The sequence below is a fragment of the Hemitrygon akajei genome, unplaced genomic scaffold, assembly GCF_048418815.1.
Source record: "Hemitrygon akajei unplaced genomic scaffold, sHemAka1.3 Scf000048, whole genome shotgun sequence".
Classification (NCBI taxonomy): domain Eukaryota; kingdom Metazoa; phylum Chordata; class Chondrichthyes; order Myliobatiformes; family Dasyatidae; genus Hemitrygon; species Hemitrygon akajei.
Window position 1 is genome coordinate 7,029,502 of NW_027331934.1, and position 18,550 is coordinate 7,048,051.

The 18,550-nt window shown below is 42.9% G+C and overlaps 1 protein-coding gene across 1 annotated transcript in view; it reads left to right on the plus strand.

Annotated features, from left to right (window-relative positions):
• Positions 1-18,550, plus strand: part of LOC140720898 (NACHT, LRR and PYD domains-containing protein 3-like) — a 39,653-nt gene that overhangs the window by 18,328 nt on the left and 2,775 nt on the right. Inside the window, exons 7-9 of the mRNA XM_073035744.1 lie at positions 8,238-8,409; positions 8,505-8,570; positions 16,129-17,866. Of these exons, the coding sequence (XP_072891845.1) occupies positions 8,238-8,409; positions 8,505-8,570; positions 16,129-17,866 (1,976 nt within the window). The remainder of the gene's footprint in view (positions 1-8,237; positions 8,410-8,504; positions 8,571-16,128; positions 17,867-18,550) is intronic.

Sequence of the window (18,550 nt, forward strand, 5' to 3'; positions counted from 1 at the left end):
AAGGTGGGGAGCACTGGGAACTACAGGTTCAGCGTCACCTTTTCCTCTCACACCTGCTGTATTTATCGGTGTGAAATAAGAGCAGAGGCTGCATATCTGGACTTTGAACAGGCATTTAGTCTGAAACTAATTACAAATCTTGTCTGAACCATCGGGCAGATTCATCTCATCTCATTAATCCAGGATAAATATTAAACTGTCAGACTGTAAATTGGACCAACCAGCTTCACTGCGGTACTTGACAGAGGGAAACCTGCTAAACACATCTGGTCTTGCCTCCGTGAGTTCCCAAACAAGGTGTGGTTGACTTGTCATAGTCATAGAAAAGTACAGCACAGAAACAGGCCCTTTGGCCCATCTATCCCATGCTGGTCTACTTAAACTACTTATTCTCATTGACCTTCACCAGTCCATGGCGCTCTATACCCTTATCATTCATGGATCTATCCAGACTTCTCTTAACTGCTTGTACTGCTTGCGCTGCTAGCTAATTTCACACTCTTAGCACCCTCTGAGTCAACAAGTTTCACCTTTGTAGCCCTTGAACTTTTCACCTTTCACACTTTACTGATAACCTCTTGTTGTAGTACCTCTTTGCCTCAGTACAAAATGTTGCTGCATTTATCCTGTCTATACCACACGTAATTGTGTTTACTTCTGTCAAATCTTCCCTCAGTCTTCCACGTTCCAATGAATAAAGTCCTAACCCGTTCACTCTTTTCTTATAACTTAGGTCTTCCAGTCCTGGCAACATTCTTGTAATATTATTTCTGTACTTTTTCAAACTTATTTCCATCTGTCCTGTAGGTAGGTGAGCAGAACTGCACATAATATCCAAATTAGGACTCACCAACGTCTTAAACAACATCATATCCCATCTACTGTACACGATTTTTTCATTTCTGAAGGTTAATGCGTTAAAGAACTTCCTTTCAGAGCCTATCAACATTTGCCACCACTTTCAATGACTTATGGACCTGTATTCCCAGATCATTTTGTTCTACCGGTCGCTCTGTAAGATCTACCCTGCTTGCTCCATCTAAAATGCAACATCTTGTACTTTTCTGTATTAGATTGCATCGGCGCCTTTGGTCTAGATCTCACAGCAAGCTCTTGTAGTCTTCCTCTTTGTCCACTGCACATTCCCAATGTTGGTGTCATCTGCAAATTTGCTGATTCTGTTAACCATAATTTCACCCAGATCATTGATATAGATGACAAACAACAACAGGCACAGCGCCGATCCCCGTGACACTACACGAGTTACAGGCGCCAATCAGAAATGCAACAGTCTACAGCAGGGGTCGGCAACCTTTACCACTGAAAGAGCCATTTGGACCCGTTTCCCACAGAAAAGAAAACACTGGGAGCCACAAAACCCGTTTGACAATTAAAATGAAATAACACTGCATACAACGTTTTTTTTTGCCTTTATGCTATGTATAAACAAACTATAATGAGTTGCATTTATGAAATCGATGAACTCCTGCAGAGAAAACGAAATTACATTTCTGCATGCAACAAAAATATTTTGAACTCCGAAAAAAAGACGTTGGGTTGAAGGTTACTTTTAAGTAAAATACTCAATGTCTATTTGAGTCCTTCTTGTATTTATGAAAAACGCCAAACTTAAATTGTCCGCCAGCAGCAAACCAAAAATAACGTCAGCCAGCTGTCAACTTGAAAAATAAAAGGACGATTTCACTGAGCAATGAAAGAATATGAATATACGTAAAATAATAGGCAATTAAAATATTTATCATACTTGGTTAATGGGATTTCTGCTCCTGGACCTCAGCGCACAGCGTCTGCACATCAGGGCTGAATGACGTCACCTTCATCTTTACACAGGATCGCAAGCTGTCATCTGTGAGGCGTGCGCGATGTTTGTTTTTAATAAAGTTCATGTTGGAGAACACCTGCTCACATACATATGTGGATCCAAAGATCGACAGGACTCCAAGCGCATACTTTTTAATGTTTACATAAATGTCGGGGATAGCATTCCATGTTTCGAACACGTTTGTCCGGTTTGGGGAGGTTTACAATATCACTCCATTTGTGATTCTGAGCAAGAACGGCCTTCTGACGGGCAACATCTTCAAGGTCTGCTGTCAAGCGTCTAAACTTGGACACCCATATGTCTTTGTCGGCTATGTCGGCCAGTTCCATCTCAAGATCAGGTTGACTCACACCTGCCAATGCAGTCGTATTCAGTAGGGATGGATCGATGCTTAGGGGAGTGACCGGGAAGGATAATGTGTTTTTTTCCTCTCTGAACTCACAGAAGCGTTTCCCAAACGATGTTTGCATTGCGATGATTGCAGAATGTAAATACTCCGAATATATCATGTCGTGAGCTTGTTTGAACTCTCTCAAATTGGGGAAGTGAGACAATGTGCCTTTCTGTAAATCTCTGGCAAGCACTGTCAACTTGCGCTCGAATGCCAAAACATCCTCCAACATGTGCAGGGCTGTGCATCCTTTCCCCTGAAGAGCTGTGTTCAGCGTGTTCAGGTGCACTGTCATGTCTACCATGAAGTGTAGCTTTTCCAGCCACTCTGGCTGTTCCAGCTCAGGAAAGGTGAGCCCTTTGCTGCCCATTAAAGTTTTCACTTCTCCCAGACACGCGACAAAGCGTTTCAGCACCTCCCCTCTGGACAGCCACCGGACTTTGTTGTGCAGCAGGAGATCAGAATATGCGCTTTCCAGCTCGTCCAGTAACAAACGGAATTGACAGTGATTTAAACTTTTTGCCATTATTTTACTGACAATCTGAATGACAACATCCATTACTTCTGTGCATTCCGGAGGAAATGTTTGAGTACACAGTGCCTCTTGGTGCAAGATGCAGTGAAAAGTCAGCAGCTTTCTGTCCAGCGACTTCTGCAGTAAAGCCACAAACCCCTTGTGCGCTCCTGTCATACTTGGTGCCCTATCAGTAGCTACTGACACCAGGTGGGTGATCTTTATTCCTTTGGCTCTTAAACAATTCAAGACAGCCTCACAGATGTCCTCCCCCGTGTTTGGCCTTTTAGAGGTATCAACTCAATCATTTCTTACTGTGGCCCGGCAGAGTTTACATACCGGCAGACAGCGCTATTTGTTCAATATCACCTTTGTCTTTAGACTCGTCACAGGCAATCGAGTAGGCCACAGCTGAATTGATGTCTTTAATTTGCTGTCTTGTGATGTCTTCTGCCATTTTTATGGTTCTGTCTTTGACAGTCTTTGCAGAGAGGGGCATATCCCTGATTTTCTGCACAATTTCACTTTTGTTTTTAAAGTCCTTGAATAGATGTTCTGAAATCTTAATGAAAGATTCTTTTATATATTCACCATCTGTAAACTGCTTCCCGTGCCTGATTATTTCCTGAGCGGCAACAAAACCAGCATATGTAGTTGATTTTCCAGACTTCATCCACTTCTTGAAATGATTTTTGCTGTGATCAACCTTCTGCATCAGTTCCGAAACGGCTTTTTTTCTCTCATCTCCATCCGGATATTTTTGAGCAAAGGCTGCGTGTTTATTCTGGAAATGTCTTGCGACATTTGACTTTTTGTTGTTTGCTAGTGTCTCATTGCATATTAAGCATACCGGTAAACCAGTCTCGTCAGCAGTGAAAGCAAATGAATCTGCCCACGTATCATTAAACGTTCTGTTTTCTTCAGTCACTTTTCTTTTTTTAGAATTCTCCATAGTTAGCCTACCTTGGATCGAAAAATTAAAGAAATCGCGCACTGGCGGGTGTCAGGCGTTGGCAGTGGTGACGTATATTAATAGCGACAAAAAAACACGATTGTACAAGATCACCATAATCTTCAAATTTAGAATTACATTTCAAAAACTAACAAACTAACATAAAATACATTTTAATTAAATACTCATCATTTATTTTCCAAAGCCACAGGGAGCCGCAGCACAGAGATGAAAGAGCCGCGGGGTTGCCGACCTATGTGCTAGAGGAATGCTGAAGAAAGCCGAACACAAATCAATCACTGAAAAGTAACTTGCTTCTGGTGAAACATTAGTCAAAAGCGTGTGTGGGTTGGGGACTACCGCTGGCCAGTCCTCTACCACATCATTTACCGCTCGCAAATCATGCACCAATCTCCACTTAGATTTATCTGCTTTTAAGACCGGCAACAACGGGGTATTGCATGGACTGTTTGTTCTTTTAAGCACTCCTATTTCAAGAAACCCCTGCACTGTTGACGCTATTCCCTCTTCTGCTTCTGGTCTTAGTGGGTATTGTGGTCTCCTGGGTGGAATTGCTCCTTTTTTCAGCCTTATTTCCACCGGACTAGCTGTTTTTATTTTCCCTACGTCCGTGTCATGCTGTGCCCACAGAATAGACGGCAACTCATCTAACCTTTTATCTTTCTGCTGGCCTCTTTCCTTTCCCAGCAAGGGCATGTGTGGTTGGGGAGTTATTTCGACCTCTCTCACTGTCCACGAATTACAGGCGCCAATCAGAAATGCAACAGTCTGTAGCCACACTCCGGATTCTTCCAAAAAGCTGGTGTCTAATCCAGTTTACTACCTCATCTCGGATGCTGAGCAACTGAAACTTCTTGACCGACCTGCTATGAGGGAACTTGTCAAACACCGTGCTGAAGTCCATGTAGACAATATCCACAACCTTGGCCACAGCAAATTTCCAGGCAACTTCCTCGAAAATCTCTAAGATAGGTTAGACGTGAAAGATCACGTACAAATCTGATATCTCATGACCACAAAAGTCAATAGTTCGACCTAAAAGGGAAGAATAAAGCACAAAACATAAAATAAATCTGTTGACTGGCTGATATCTCATGATCTCAAAAATCAACAGGTTGTCTTAAAAAGGAAGAAGATCAATAGGTTTTCCTGAAAGGGAAGGGGAAAAATGAAAAATAAATTTGATAACTTGCTGAATATCTAACTAATGAGAAACAGGGACATACCATTCCAGGCCACTCTCCTTGGAGCTCACAAACAGTGATTGTCTTGTCCTAGATCTGACCTATTCAGCCATCAGTGGTATTAGAAAATCAAGTGTGTTACACCCGTGAGTGACTCTGTTCTCGTTGGGATTCATTGGCGCTGTCTGTAATGAATCAGACAGGCATTACGCAAAGGTAAGAGGAGTAATCTGTAAATATGATGCTCATCTATAAATTCATCATCTGGAGACATCTGCTTTACTGTTAAACCTTTAAATCTCTTTCACAACTGCAACTCCTCAGACCTGGTAGCAGTGAAACTGAGGGTATTAATTTCCAGTGCAGTGGACCATCAGGAAATTATGCTGATTTATTCAATAACTATTCTCCATTATTCATGTGATGGAAAACCTTTCCAATTCCCTACTGGTAACTGTTCTAGGAGATCAATCATTCAAACCCAGGACATCATTGCTCTTATTTCTCAGAGTAATGTCCTAAGCCCATCCATCTTCAGTTGCATCCTCGATTACCTTAACTCCATCATAGGTGTATGTTGTTTGAAGATTATTCAGTGTTTAACTCATAATTCCTAGTTAATTGGGAAGCCCATGCCTGCATTCAGGAAGTGATCACCATTTTACAGCATGAGTGCCAGGCAGTAACCGCCTCCATCATAAGACAACCACACTGACGTTCCTTAATGTTCTGTTGTCTTTACAAATCATAAGACCATAAAGCATCGGAGCACAAATGGGCCATTAGGCCCATCGATTCAGCTCTGCCATTATATCATGGGTGATTTACTATCCCTCTCAAATCCATTCTACTGCCTTCTCCCCGTGAACTTTGCTGACCTGACGAGTCAAGAAGGTACCAAACTCTGATTTAAATATACCCAATGACCTGGTCTCCGCAGCTGTCAGTGCCAATGAATTCTACAGATTCACTACTCCTTGGCTAAAGAATCTCCTCATCTCTGTTCCAAATGGACATCCCTCAATTTTGAGGCTGTTCCGTCTGGTTCTAGACTCCCCCACTTTGAAACATCATCTCCACATCCTCTCAATGCCTTTCGATATTCCACAGGTTACAATTAGATTTCCCCTCATCCTTCCACACTCCAGCCAGTACAGGCACATCCAGCAATCATTCTCAGCAAAACCTGGTTTAATATCACTGGTTCTGACAGTTTTGATTCCTCTCTGGACTTTATACAATGCCATCACATATTTTCATTGACACAGCGGAAAAAGAAACTGTCCCAAAACCAACCACTGCAGAGCACCTCTGGTCACCAACATCCAACAAGAAAAAGCCCTGTTTGTTCCATTCTGTGCTTCCAGACAGTCAGACAAAATCTGTCTGGAAAAAACATGGATCCTCTATCCATGCTGGTGTCTTTCCTGTCCTACTGTCCGCCCTGGTCTTGTGAAAAGGCATCATGTGGGACACCTGTTCAAAGGTCCTCGGGAAGTCCAAGTAAATAACTTGCACTGACTTTACGTTGTCGACCCAACAAGCTATTCTCTCAAAAAATTCCAACAGTTCTATCAGGCAAGATCCCTTCCATGGACTTTGGCCTTTTTTTCATCATGTGCGTCCAAATACCCCGAAACCTTATTCTCAGTTATCGGCTGCTGACATCTTCCCAAACGCTGATCAGACTAACTGGCCTATAGTTTAAAATGGTCGGTCCTCTGGAACCATTCCAAAATCTAGTGATTCTTGAGCGATCATTACTAACGTCTCCACAATGTCTTCAGCCTCCTCTTTCAGAAACAATCGGGTGCAGTTGATCTGGACTTCTCTATCTTCAGATCTTTTAGCTTCCCGAGCGCCTTCTCCTTAATAATTGCAAATACACTCACTCCTGCCACATGATATTGTCAAATATCTGGCTCGTTCTACTGATTTTTACAGTGAAGACTGACATAAAATACTTATTAATGCCTTCTGCCATTTCCTTGGCCCCTGACAGTAACTCTTCACTGTCATTTTCCAGCAGCCCAATATCCACGTTCCTCTCTTTCACTCTTCATATATTGGACAGAGCTTTGTTTTGGTAAGCTATTTACCATTATTCGCTAGCCTACCTTCATATTTCATATTTTTTATACTTACGGCTTTTTAATTGCCTTCTGTTGGTTTGTATAAACATCCCAGTCCTCCAGCTTTCTACCATATTTTGTAATATTCTGTGCCCTCCCCCTTGCTTTTGTGCTGCTTTGACAATCTCGTCAGCCATGGCTGATCATCCTCCCTTTAGAATGATTCTTCACCTTTGTGATCATTTGTCCTGAGCCTTCTGAATTACTCCGAGAAACTTCAGCCACTCCTGCACTGCCGTTGTCCCTGTTAGTGTCATTTTCAAATTTATTTCTGCCCAGCTCCTCTCTCCAGCCTCTGTAATTCCTTTAGTCCAGTGTAATACGGATACATCTAACTTTACCTTCTCTTTCTCAAACTGCAGTGTGAGTTCCGTTATTTTATGATCACTCCCTCTTAATGGTTTATTTTCCTTAAGCTCCCCAATCATATCTGGTGCAATACACAACACCAAATCCAGATACGCCTTCCCTGTAGTGGGATCAACCATAAGCATCTCTCAAAAAACCATCTCATAGGCATTCTATACATTCCCTCACTTGGGATTTAGCTGATTTTCCAAAGCTACTTGCATATTGAAATTCCCCATGACTATTTTAACATTGGCCTGTTTATATGCCTCTTCTTTCTCCCACTGGAATTTGTAGCCCACATCCTGGTTACTGTTAAGGGGCCTATATATAATTTCCATTAGGGTCATTTTTCATATGTAGTTTCTTAACATCTACAGCGTTCAATCCGACATCACTTGTTTCTCAAGACCTTTCATTTTTAATGACAACAGAGTCAACCCAACCCTTTCACCCACCTGCTTATCCTTTCGATTAAACATTTATCCTTGGAATTAAGCACCCAAATATGATCTTCTTTTAGCCACGATTCAGTGATGCCCACCATCCTCTTTTTTTTTGCTCTCTCTCTCTCCCCTCTCTTCCGTTCTTGTTGTCACATCTTTTCGATGTAATGTTGCACATTGATGGACAAGTAAATTCATCATGTTGCATCTACCGCAGGGTATCAGTAAATCCTTATTCTTTCACAATATTGATTTAGAATTTCCTTCAGTAACCCAGGGAGGATGAGGCAGCAGCCCAGTGACTGCATCTGTTCTGAAGCTACTGGGACCATGAACAGATATTTTCCTCCACATTCTCCATGTCTGTCTGTCTGCTCCACAATAAATTCATTGTTTCCTTTTGTAGAAAGTCACTGAGCTGACAGAGAAGGGAAACCGGACAGAGAGTTCCAGACTCTTCTTCAGTTTGGTGAATGGCAAAGGCTCCCGGGCCCGGAGGGCGATGTGGGAATCCTTTCTGATGTGGAGGACTGAGTTACCGAAGTTGGACAGAATACTGAGGGAAATACAGGAACTCGGTATGTTAAAACCACGCACTGAACACAGGCACATTGAAATAAACAGTTTAGTTATTTTAGTTCTGTTTTCATGGATGTTATTTTGACTTAAACAGGTCCTGATCCACAGGAATACATGAACATCGCCCAAGGGTTATCTGAGTTACCCACTCAACTGATAGGTGAGTGACGAAATGCACAGTTCAAATCACATCTCAGACGTTATACTGTGACTTGGCAGAATCTGGGAATGAAAATTCACCATTAATCATTTGCTTGTGTCTGGTTTCAGGTTAAAATTCAGATAATCTCTTGTTGCAGCCTGAATATTCTAAAATGTATTTTTCCAGCTGTTCCAGCTGTTAATGTGTTAATCCAGTGTTGGGTCTGCTGAACACTTGACTCCAGTTTCTAATACCCTGGGAATCCCCACACACCCCAGACAGGCTCCTGATACACTGTATGACCCAGTCCAGGTGACTTTTCTATCTTCAGACCTTTCAGATACTGAAGCAACCTTCCCCTTCATAATTGCAGCTACTCTCAATTCTGTCCGCGGATGCCTTTTACATTTTGGAATTCTGCGAGTGACTTCCACAGAGTTTGTCCGGAATTTCCTTCTCACCCGTTACTAAATCTACAATATAATTTTCCAGCGGTCCGATATCAACCCTCTCCCTTTTTTTCCACTCTTTATATATCTGGGAAAGAAAAACAAATCTTTGATATCCTCTCTCGTGTTATTGACAATAACCTCGTATTTTCTGCACATTCAGGTATATTTTGGAGCATCTATAACATAGCTGCCCCCAACACAACCCAAGCTGTATATTCCAGGCACCCACCACCCTGTTAAAAAACGACCCAAACATGATGTAAATTTACCCCATTTCACCTTAACCAAATGCCCCCTGGTATGAGTATGAGCTAAGTTGAAAGCAAAATGCAGGCTCTCTACCCAGACTTTTATTTTATAAACTTCAGTCAGATCTCTATCCTAACTCCAGAATAAACAAACCAAATTTATCAAACCCCTACTTGTAGCACATGCCTCCGAACCCAGGCAAAACCCTGATGAACCTGTTCTGCACCCTCTCCAATCCTTCCAAGAGCTGGACAATCAGAAGAGAATACAAATCTCCAGATGCACCCTAAAACCATCAGAATTAGGAAGAGAATTAAGCTATTCAGCTCAGTGAATTTGCTCCGCAATTCCTTTCAACCCTATTATCCTGCCTTCTGTAAATGTTGATGCTCTTCCGAATCAGGAACATAGACCTGCATTTTAGAATACCCATTGACTTGTCTTCCTCAGCTGCCTATGACAATAATTTCAGATTCGCCACACACCAGCAAAAGCAATTTCTTGCAATGTGGGTCCCCGCCAGCCAGGACAATTCCCCACAGTTCCCAAGCATGTTAATATCCTGTATGAGCCTCCCATGTGGGATCTTGTCAAAGACTCGACCAATATCCAAGTAGACAATATCAATCTGTAACTTCATCCACCACCTTTGTCACCACCTGGAGGAACACAATCAAGTTAGCCAGACGCAAACCCCACCCAAAGCCTTGCTGATGAACCCTCAAACATTCTCCCTTTCGTACTCCCATGCAGCAGAAAATATAAAAAAAAACTGAAGGTATGTATCTCCAGCTTTAATTCTGCATTTATAAGACTATTGATTGGTCACCTATTATTTTATTACTGGCTGATAATAATAAGGCAATTTTATATATAAAATTGTAACATTGTGGATCTCATAAATAATAACCACTCATTTAGAAAACCACAATACTTACAGAAGAGCAGAAAGAATACCATTAGGGTATGAACGGATTTAAGGAACAACTGATAATAGATTATGTAATTCTATATCAAACCCTCAGGAAAGCAGAAATCTTTCAATGTTATATTGTATCAAAGACATTTGATTCCCTCCCTCGCAGGGTTAAGAGAAGTTCCAAATATATATAAGATTCATCCAATACTTGTGAAATTTCTATAACATCTAATAAAACATTGGCGCCCAATAATCACCCTATTAACAACCACAAAGGAACAACCACCATTATAAAAATAAATGTAGGGATTTTTCAGTGTAACTCATGAAGCCCACAATGGTTTTGCCTGGCTTTAAACCCGCTCATAATTTTCAGAAACGGACAAACCTCACGTTTCAAATCAGAAAAGAAAATCGAATTATACCTTGACACAGCTGTACATTGATGTTTTGAAATTATTTACTCTTGCATCAGTAAAGCTAAAACAAATAATTCAAATAATGGAACTAATCTCCAAAGATGTAAACATGAAATTTAAGCTAGAAAAGTACAGAACATGAAACATAAAGCGAGGTGCAATAGAGCCGGTAGAATATCAAACAGAGCATCAGGATTCAAGGCAACTGATGGATGAATATGAAACATATATTTAGAATATCAATAAGCAAAGAAAATAGGTCATCGTGTGATGAAGGAAAATCTTTCAACAAAATTTACTTCAAGGCCGAGGAAACGTTGAATTTACTGCGAGTCTGAAGGAAAGGTGAATTTATATCAAGGCTGAAGGAAATCTGCCAAACAGAGCTGAACAGTAAAAATATAACAAAGGTACTAAACTCTCCCTATGCCCATATTGACGTATTCTTCTGGTATGAAATGGATCTGGAAAATATGCAAAGAAAACTAAGAACTTAAATAACAATTTCTAGAAAACACCATGTGCACTGGTGCGCACTTAGATTGATATGAACGAGGACAGTATGAATATAATGAATAACAGATCTAAAACAAATGGCATAACAGTAAGAAAAAAATTCTCAGGATCAGGGTTAATATCACGGTGATAAGTTGTGAAAAGTGTTTTTCTGCGCCAGCAGCACAAATGTAGTATATGTATACAATTGTAGAAGTAGAATTGTATCAGCTTGAATTAATGAGTCTGATGGCCTGGTGGAAGAACCTGTCCCGGAGCCTGCTGGTCCTGGCTTTTATGCTGCGGTACCGTTTCCCAGATGGTAGCAGATGGAACAGTTTGCGTTTTGTGAGACTTGGGTCCAGAATGATCCTTTGGGCCCTTTTTACCCCGTAACGTCCTGAATAGTAGGAAATTCACATCTAGAGACACACTGGGCTGTCCGCACCACTCTCTGCAGAATCCTGCAATTAAGGGAGGTACAGTTTCCATACCAGGGCATGATGCAGCTAGTCAGGATGCTCTCAATTGTGTCCCTGTAGTAAATCTTTAGCATTTGGGGGCCTATACCAAACGTCCTCAACCATCTGAGGTGAAAGAGGAGCTGTTGTGCCTTTTTTCACCACACAGCTGGTGTGTACAGACCACGTGAGGTCCTCAGTGATGTGGATGCCGAGGAACTTAAAGCTGTTCACCCTCTCAACCCCAGATCCATTGGTGTCAATGGGGGTTATCCTCTCTCCATTCCTCTTGTCTTTGCGACATTGCAACCAGCTCCTTTGTTTTTGCGACATTGAGGGAGAAGTTCTTTCCTTGACACCACTGTGTCAGGGTGATGACCTGTTCTATGTAGGCTACCTCGCTATTAATTGAGATTTGGCCAATCATCAGCAAATCTAATTAGCAGATTGGAGCTGTGGGTGGTGACACAGTCATGGGCATACAGAGAGTAAAGGAGGGAGCTTAGGACATAACCCTGAGGGGCACCTATGTTGAGTGTCAGAGGGGCAGAGGTGAGGGAGCCCCCTCTTACGACCTGCCGGCAATATGACAGGAACTCCAAGATCCAGCTGCACACAGCAGGGTCAAGGCCGAGGTCTCTGAGTTTCTTGTCGAGCCTGGAGGGAAATGATGGTGTCGAATGCTCAACTCTCGTCCAAGAACAGCATTCTGACATAAGCATCCATCTTCTCCAGATGTTTAAAGACGGTGTGCAGAGCAGTAACTATTGTGTCATCTGTCGATCGGTTGTGTCGGTAGTTGAATTGTAGGGGGTCCAGGACATGCCCATTCCAGCGTTCCATCAAGTATTAATGACCAGGAAGCATACCCTAAATCCTTTTTTTTGTGTGTGTGTTTGTGTGTGTGTGTGTGTGTGTGTGTGTGTGTGTGTGTGTGTGTGTGTGTGTGTGTGTGTGTGTGTGTGTGTGTGTGTGTGTGTTTGTGTGTGTGTGTGTGTGTGTTTGTGTGTGTGTGTGTGTGTGTGTGTGCGCGCGCGCGCTACTGGATGACGGCATGATCGTTGGTGATTGAAGGGGCCAATTCTGGATCTACAGACCCGGGAGCAGTAGGACACGGATGTAGCTGGGATTCAGGCGTTTGGGTAGTTGGATCCTTCTTGCATCTCCTCTTCTTTTCAGCAGCCGCTCTTCTGGGTTCCTCAAAATTCTTGTCTTTGCCGTAGATCAGCCGCTGCCACTCGTTGACCTCCATATTTGCCTGAGAGAGCTGCTGTTTAATTTGGTCCTTGTACCTCTTGTGCGGGGGCACCACCATCTCTCTTATCTTGGGAGAGTTCTCCGTAGAGTACTGCTTTCGGTAACGAGTTCTCCATGCGAGGCACGTGTCCTGTCCAGTGGAGCTGTCTGAGCAGCAAAATGGCTTCAGGCTTGGAAGTTGAGCATATATAGCTATGCATGTCTGTGTGATTATATGAAATATTAAATTAAATAAGTAGTGCAAAAATAGAAATAAAAAAAGAAATTAGTGAGTCACTATCGATGCGTTCAATGTCCATTCAGAAACTGGATGGCAGAGGAGAAGTTGCTCCTGAATCGTTGAGTGTGCGCCTTACTCCGATCCTGTACAGTAGTTCCCATGAACCAGAAGGTGATGCAGCCAGTTACAATGCTCTCCAAGTTACACCTGTAGAAATATTCGAGTGATGTTGGAAACTCCTGATGAAATATAGTCACTGTTGTGCCTTCTTTGCAGCTGCATGGATATATTAGGTCCAGGTTAGACACTTGGAGATATTGACAGCCAGGAATTTGAAATTGCTCACTCTTTCCACATCAGATCCCTCGATGAGGACTGGTGTGTTGTGTTCCCTCATCTTGCCTTCTCTGAAATCCACAATTAGTTCTAAGGGTATATTTTCATCAACACAAGGAGGATTCAGCACTCCATACACGCATATGCAATTCTGATAAGGGGTACACATCACTGAACGGAAATGAAAGCACCACCCATAAAAATGAAGAAACTAACATAATAGTAGAAAATGTTAACCAATGGAAGAATCTGGCTCCCCGTGGAAGACATCCACATGACTGAGCCGACTAGATGTCGACAAGGAAGCGTCGAGCGCCTGGCTCAAAGTTGGAGACCTTTTCCCAGAAACAGAAGAGATAATTGAAACAATGCAGGACAAGGTTGTTGAGACACGTAGTTATCAATAATACAGAATAAACGACCAATAGGTCCTCGGCGATAAATGCTGAAAATTACAGGAGAAACCAGAAACAATCCAACGCCTTACAGGAACTTGCTGTAGTTTAACTGAATCTCATTACTTGCACAAGCACTATCAAGTGGTGGACAACATTCCCAAAAATCTTGCTTAAACTACAACTGATGAAAAAAACCAAAACTTACTATAAGTACAAACCTGCTCCGCTTTTAGAGTTAGAGTCCTTCATATCATACCGTGACTGATCATTATTTCAGATAGGATAATCCATGATAACCGTTCGGATGTACTTTTAAAGGATAAACAAGTAAAAACAACTTTTTGACTATATATAGCCTTTCCAAACACACATAGCTTACAGAAATGAATTAGTGAAAAACACCAGAAATATGCTGAATTAAAAGGGGAAAATGAAAGACTATGGAACAAGAACAGGGTATTCATTATCCCTATCATAATATTGATAACTGGTATCATCCCAAAGGCTTTAAACAATAGTATTAATAAATTAGGCCCACACGGGAATAATTGTATAAATCTTCAAAAACACACAGTATTATACACCATGAGAATAGTCTGAAATTTCCTATCAATTCAATCAGGAATGCGCTTGGCTATGCCTGTACCTCAAGTTTTACCAGTTTAGGCTAAGATAACAACAACAACAACAACAACAACACAAACTGCATCACCGCGGAATAAAGTGCAAACTTGAAAATAAAAGACAGAATGTTGTCAGTCGTAATATACACCTCAGACTTCTGCACAGTACTGTGGTTTTAGGTGTTGAATTCTACAGTTTATGAGCATAGCTCCAAAGCAAAACCCTGACCTGCCAATGATCCTTTGGCCTTCTACCTTATTGTCTCCCTGCACTGCATTTTCTCGGCAACTGAAACACTGTTTCCCTAAACTATTCTTTTCCGTTTTTCCTTCTACAACCTCATTGCACCGATGTGATGTAATGATCTATTTGGATCGCATGCAGAAAAGTTTTCCATTTTACTGTGGTGCATGTGACAATAATAAACCAATTTATTGATTTATTGTTTTCAATAATACAGCGCCCCTTGGTTGCTTAAGATTGTTTTACCCGAGCTTGGCAGTGGGGATAAGCTGCCACGACCTATGAAATGCTCCCAGTGGCGTGTGACTCAAATAGCCTCTGACAACCAAGTCCAGCCCCCGGCCTTCACATGTGGTTTAGCCACTAAGCACAGTGGAAGCATTTCTTCCGAAAGGAGAAGGGGCAAAGGCGGGTTACTGGTGCCTTACAGCCAGTCGCTTTGGGCAGATGGGGCTCCTTGGCCGTGATTGGCAGCTCACCCAGGAGCAAGAAAACTCTGATCTCAAAACTCCACTACCTTGCAACTGCACCCCTCATGGGGAAGAGATTGAGAGTAAACCCAGAGGGAAAATTCTTGACCTGGAGCCCCTAAAGCAGTCTGTTCAACACAGACTGTGGCATATCCTGCGACACCTCTGGTGCCGAGCTGTGTCAGTCTCTGCCGATCCTTTGTGTTCATCAGATGCACGGAGAGAGGGAGCTTGCTACATCGGCAAAAGCTTCCTCTCCATATCGGAGTGTCCTAGCTTGCAGGGGCAGGACATCCATGGTCGACTCTGACAGACGGAGGCCTCATAAGACAGCGCCCTACACCCCCACAGCAAGACTGATGAGTAGCAGTGGCCAAGACTTCACCACCCTCTGCCACAAACACAATGTACATCATTGAGACAGACTCTTCTAATTTCTTCCATTAACAGAGATTTCATCTTTCCACCAATCCTCCATCACTGCGATTGAAAACTAGCCATTTTCTTTCTTGTCGTTCCGATGGGTTATCGATCTGCAACTTCACTGTGATTCTCCTCCAGACGCTGCACGACTTGAGTATTTCCCGCATATTCTGCTCCTGTTTTGATGCAAGAGCAGTGGACACCTGTGACTCCCCAGTGTGCAGACTTGCCAAAATGCAGAGTGTCCTGCTCTCCGTATTTCCACACAAGATCAGTATTAACATTATCTGTTAATGATGCAAGCAATCCTTTAAATATAGTGAAATGATGTTGTAACGGGGGTGCAGTCAGGATTGCAATAGGATATCAGAGGAAAGCTTACCATCACAAGTAATGAGTACCAGAATATGAGGATTGGACATTTTTCTGGGACATTCATTGCTGTTAATTCGGTTGTCTGTGAACAGAAATGTACTTCCTGTCCTAATATCAATGGAAGCATTGAATTAATTTATGTAATCTCAAACTCTGAATATTGGAATGCATTTAGGAATTTCTTTGTCCATTGAACCATTTAACATTTTGACAATGTTCTCTATTCCCATGGAAGATGTTCAACAGAAACACAAGGAGACTCTGCGGGCACAAACTGAAACACTGAGAATGAACACGATCCTGATGAGGGAGAAGGTGAAGGTTTTCCAGCTGGTTGATCGATACGCTGAGCTCACGGTCATTTCTACTGTTCGAGATTGGAAACTGGTGGAACATGAGCTGCTGGCAAGAGGCAGAGACCACGAGGAGTGGAGACAGAAACATCTCCGCGGAGAGCTGGAAAAAATCCAGACTGATCAGTTATTCCAAAGCAGTTTTTCCCGAAGTAAATCCAAATCTGGGAGTTCGGCAGCAGTGGCCGGAGTCCCGGGGATCGGGAAAACAACAATGGTACAAAAGATTGTATATGACTGGGCAACGGGGAAAATATACCAACAATTCCAGTTTGTCTTCACTTTCAAATTCCGGGATTTAAACTCTATTAACTGTCGAATAAACCTGAAGGAACTGATTCTAGATCAGTATCCTTACTTTGGGAATATCCTGAGAGAGGTCTGGAAGAACCCAAAGGGATTGTTGTTTATATTCGATGGTTTGGATGAATTCAAGCACAGAATAGATTTTGCTGACATTCGGAGAGATACAGAACCCAAGCACCAGTGCCCAGATCCCGAGTGGTGGTGTGAAGTGTCGGACATTGTGTACAGTTTAATCCAGGGCAAGCTGCTCCCAGGGTGTTCAGTGCTGGTGACCACCCGTCCCACTGCATTACATTTATTGGAAAAGGCTGACATCAGTGTCTGGGCAGAAATCCTGGGATTTGTTGGTGAGGAACGGAAGGAATATTTCATCAGGCATTTTGAAGATCAGACGGTGGCAGAAGCTGTTTTCAAACACGTGAAGGAGAACGAGATCCTGTACACCATGAGCTACAACCCCTCCTACTGCTGGATCCTCGCTCTGGCACTGGGCCCCTTCTTCACACAAAGAGTCAGGGACCCACGGCGAGTTCCCAAGACCATCACCCAACTGTACTCCTACTATATTTACAACATCCTGAAAAACCACGGCCGTGAGATTGAGAACCCCCGTGATGAGTTACTCAGGGTTGGTCAGATGGCCTTCAGAGGAGTGTCCGAGAAGAAGATTGTGTTTTCAGATGGAGATTTGATCAAGTTCAATCTGCAGCCTTCCCAGTTCCTGTCCGGGTTCCTGATGGAGCTTCTGGAGAGAGAGAATTCTGCCCGGAGCGTTGTGTACACATTCCCACACCTCACCATCCAAGAGTTTGTAGCTGCAGTCGCACAATTCCTGAATCCACCTCCCGGGGATATCCTGAAATTCCTCACTAAAGCCCACAACACGACAGATGGGCAGTTTGAGGTATTTCTCCGTTTTGTTGCTGGTCTCTCCTCCCCAATGACAGCTCGGGGCCTGGAGGAGTTTCTGGGTCCGTTTCCTCATCAAACAACCTGCCGGGTGATTGACTGGGTGAAGGAGGAGGTGAAACGCCAGAGTGGAAACACAGAGAGTGAAGCTGGTAAAAGGAGCCTCCTGAACACATTGCACTACCTGTTTGAGTCTCAGAATCGTGGACTGGCTCAGGCCGCTCTGGGATCTGTGGAAACACTTTCATTCAGTGGAATGACTCTGACACCGATTGACTGCGCGGTCCTGTCTCATGTCATCGGACTCTGTGATACAATAAAACACCTTGACCTGGAGAACTGCCACATTCAGTGTGAAGGAATCCAGCGGCTGGGACCCAGGCTGCACAAGTGCCAGGAGTTGAGGTAACTTGATTTATCTCTCACTCTGAACTGTGAAACTGTTCCATTGCGTTGTTTCAATGTAAAGGAATTTCGGTAAATTTGTAGTAAATCAGATTGTGAAGAATTCTGACAAATGCCCAGGGGATCAGTCAGTAATTCCCCAAGGAAGGGAAAGTGTTCTTGTTTCTTGTGAACGAATTTTGGAAATTACATCCGATCAGTGAACAACGGCCATTGGTTTAATGGTAGTAAACCATAGAAATGGCCGTGTTTCTCGCTGCCTGTGACACGTCCATTGACAATGTTCCTTCTCACTGTTACTGACACTCAGATCGACATTGACTGCAGCAGGTGGGTCAGAGATTCACATCCCCTGCCTAGTGAGGGACAATAGACCGTCAGCAGACTGTCCAAGTGAGGAGAGAAATAACATTGTGAGATTGTCCTCCCCTGCCCTTCCTATTGGTGCGACTATTACCGTCAGTCCACCTGTGTGACTTTGCTCACTACCAGATACCTAGACCCAATGGGTGCATCTCCTGTCTCGATTATGATCCTAGGTTCATAACACCCCTTCGATACAATCTATTACTGCATCCCGTACAATCTATCTTGTGGGATAATCTTTTCCCCTCTGACCCTTCTGTGGGACAACTTTTCCACATCCCCCTTCCTTATATGGCAGTACTCTTCTCCAACTCCCTT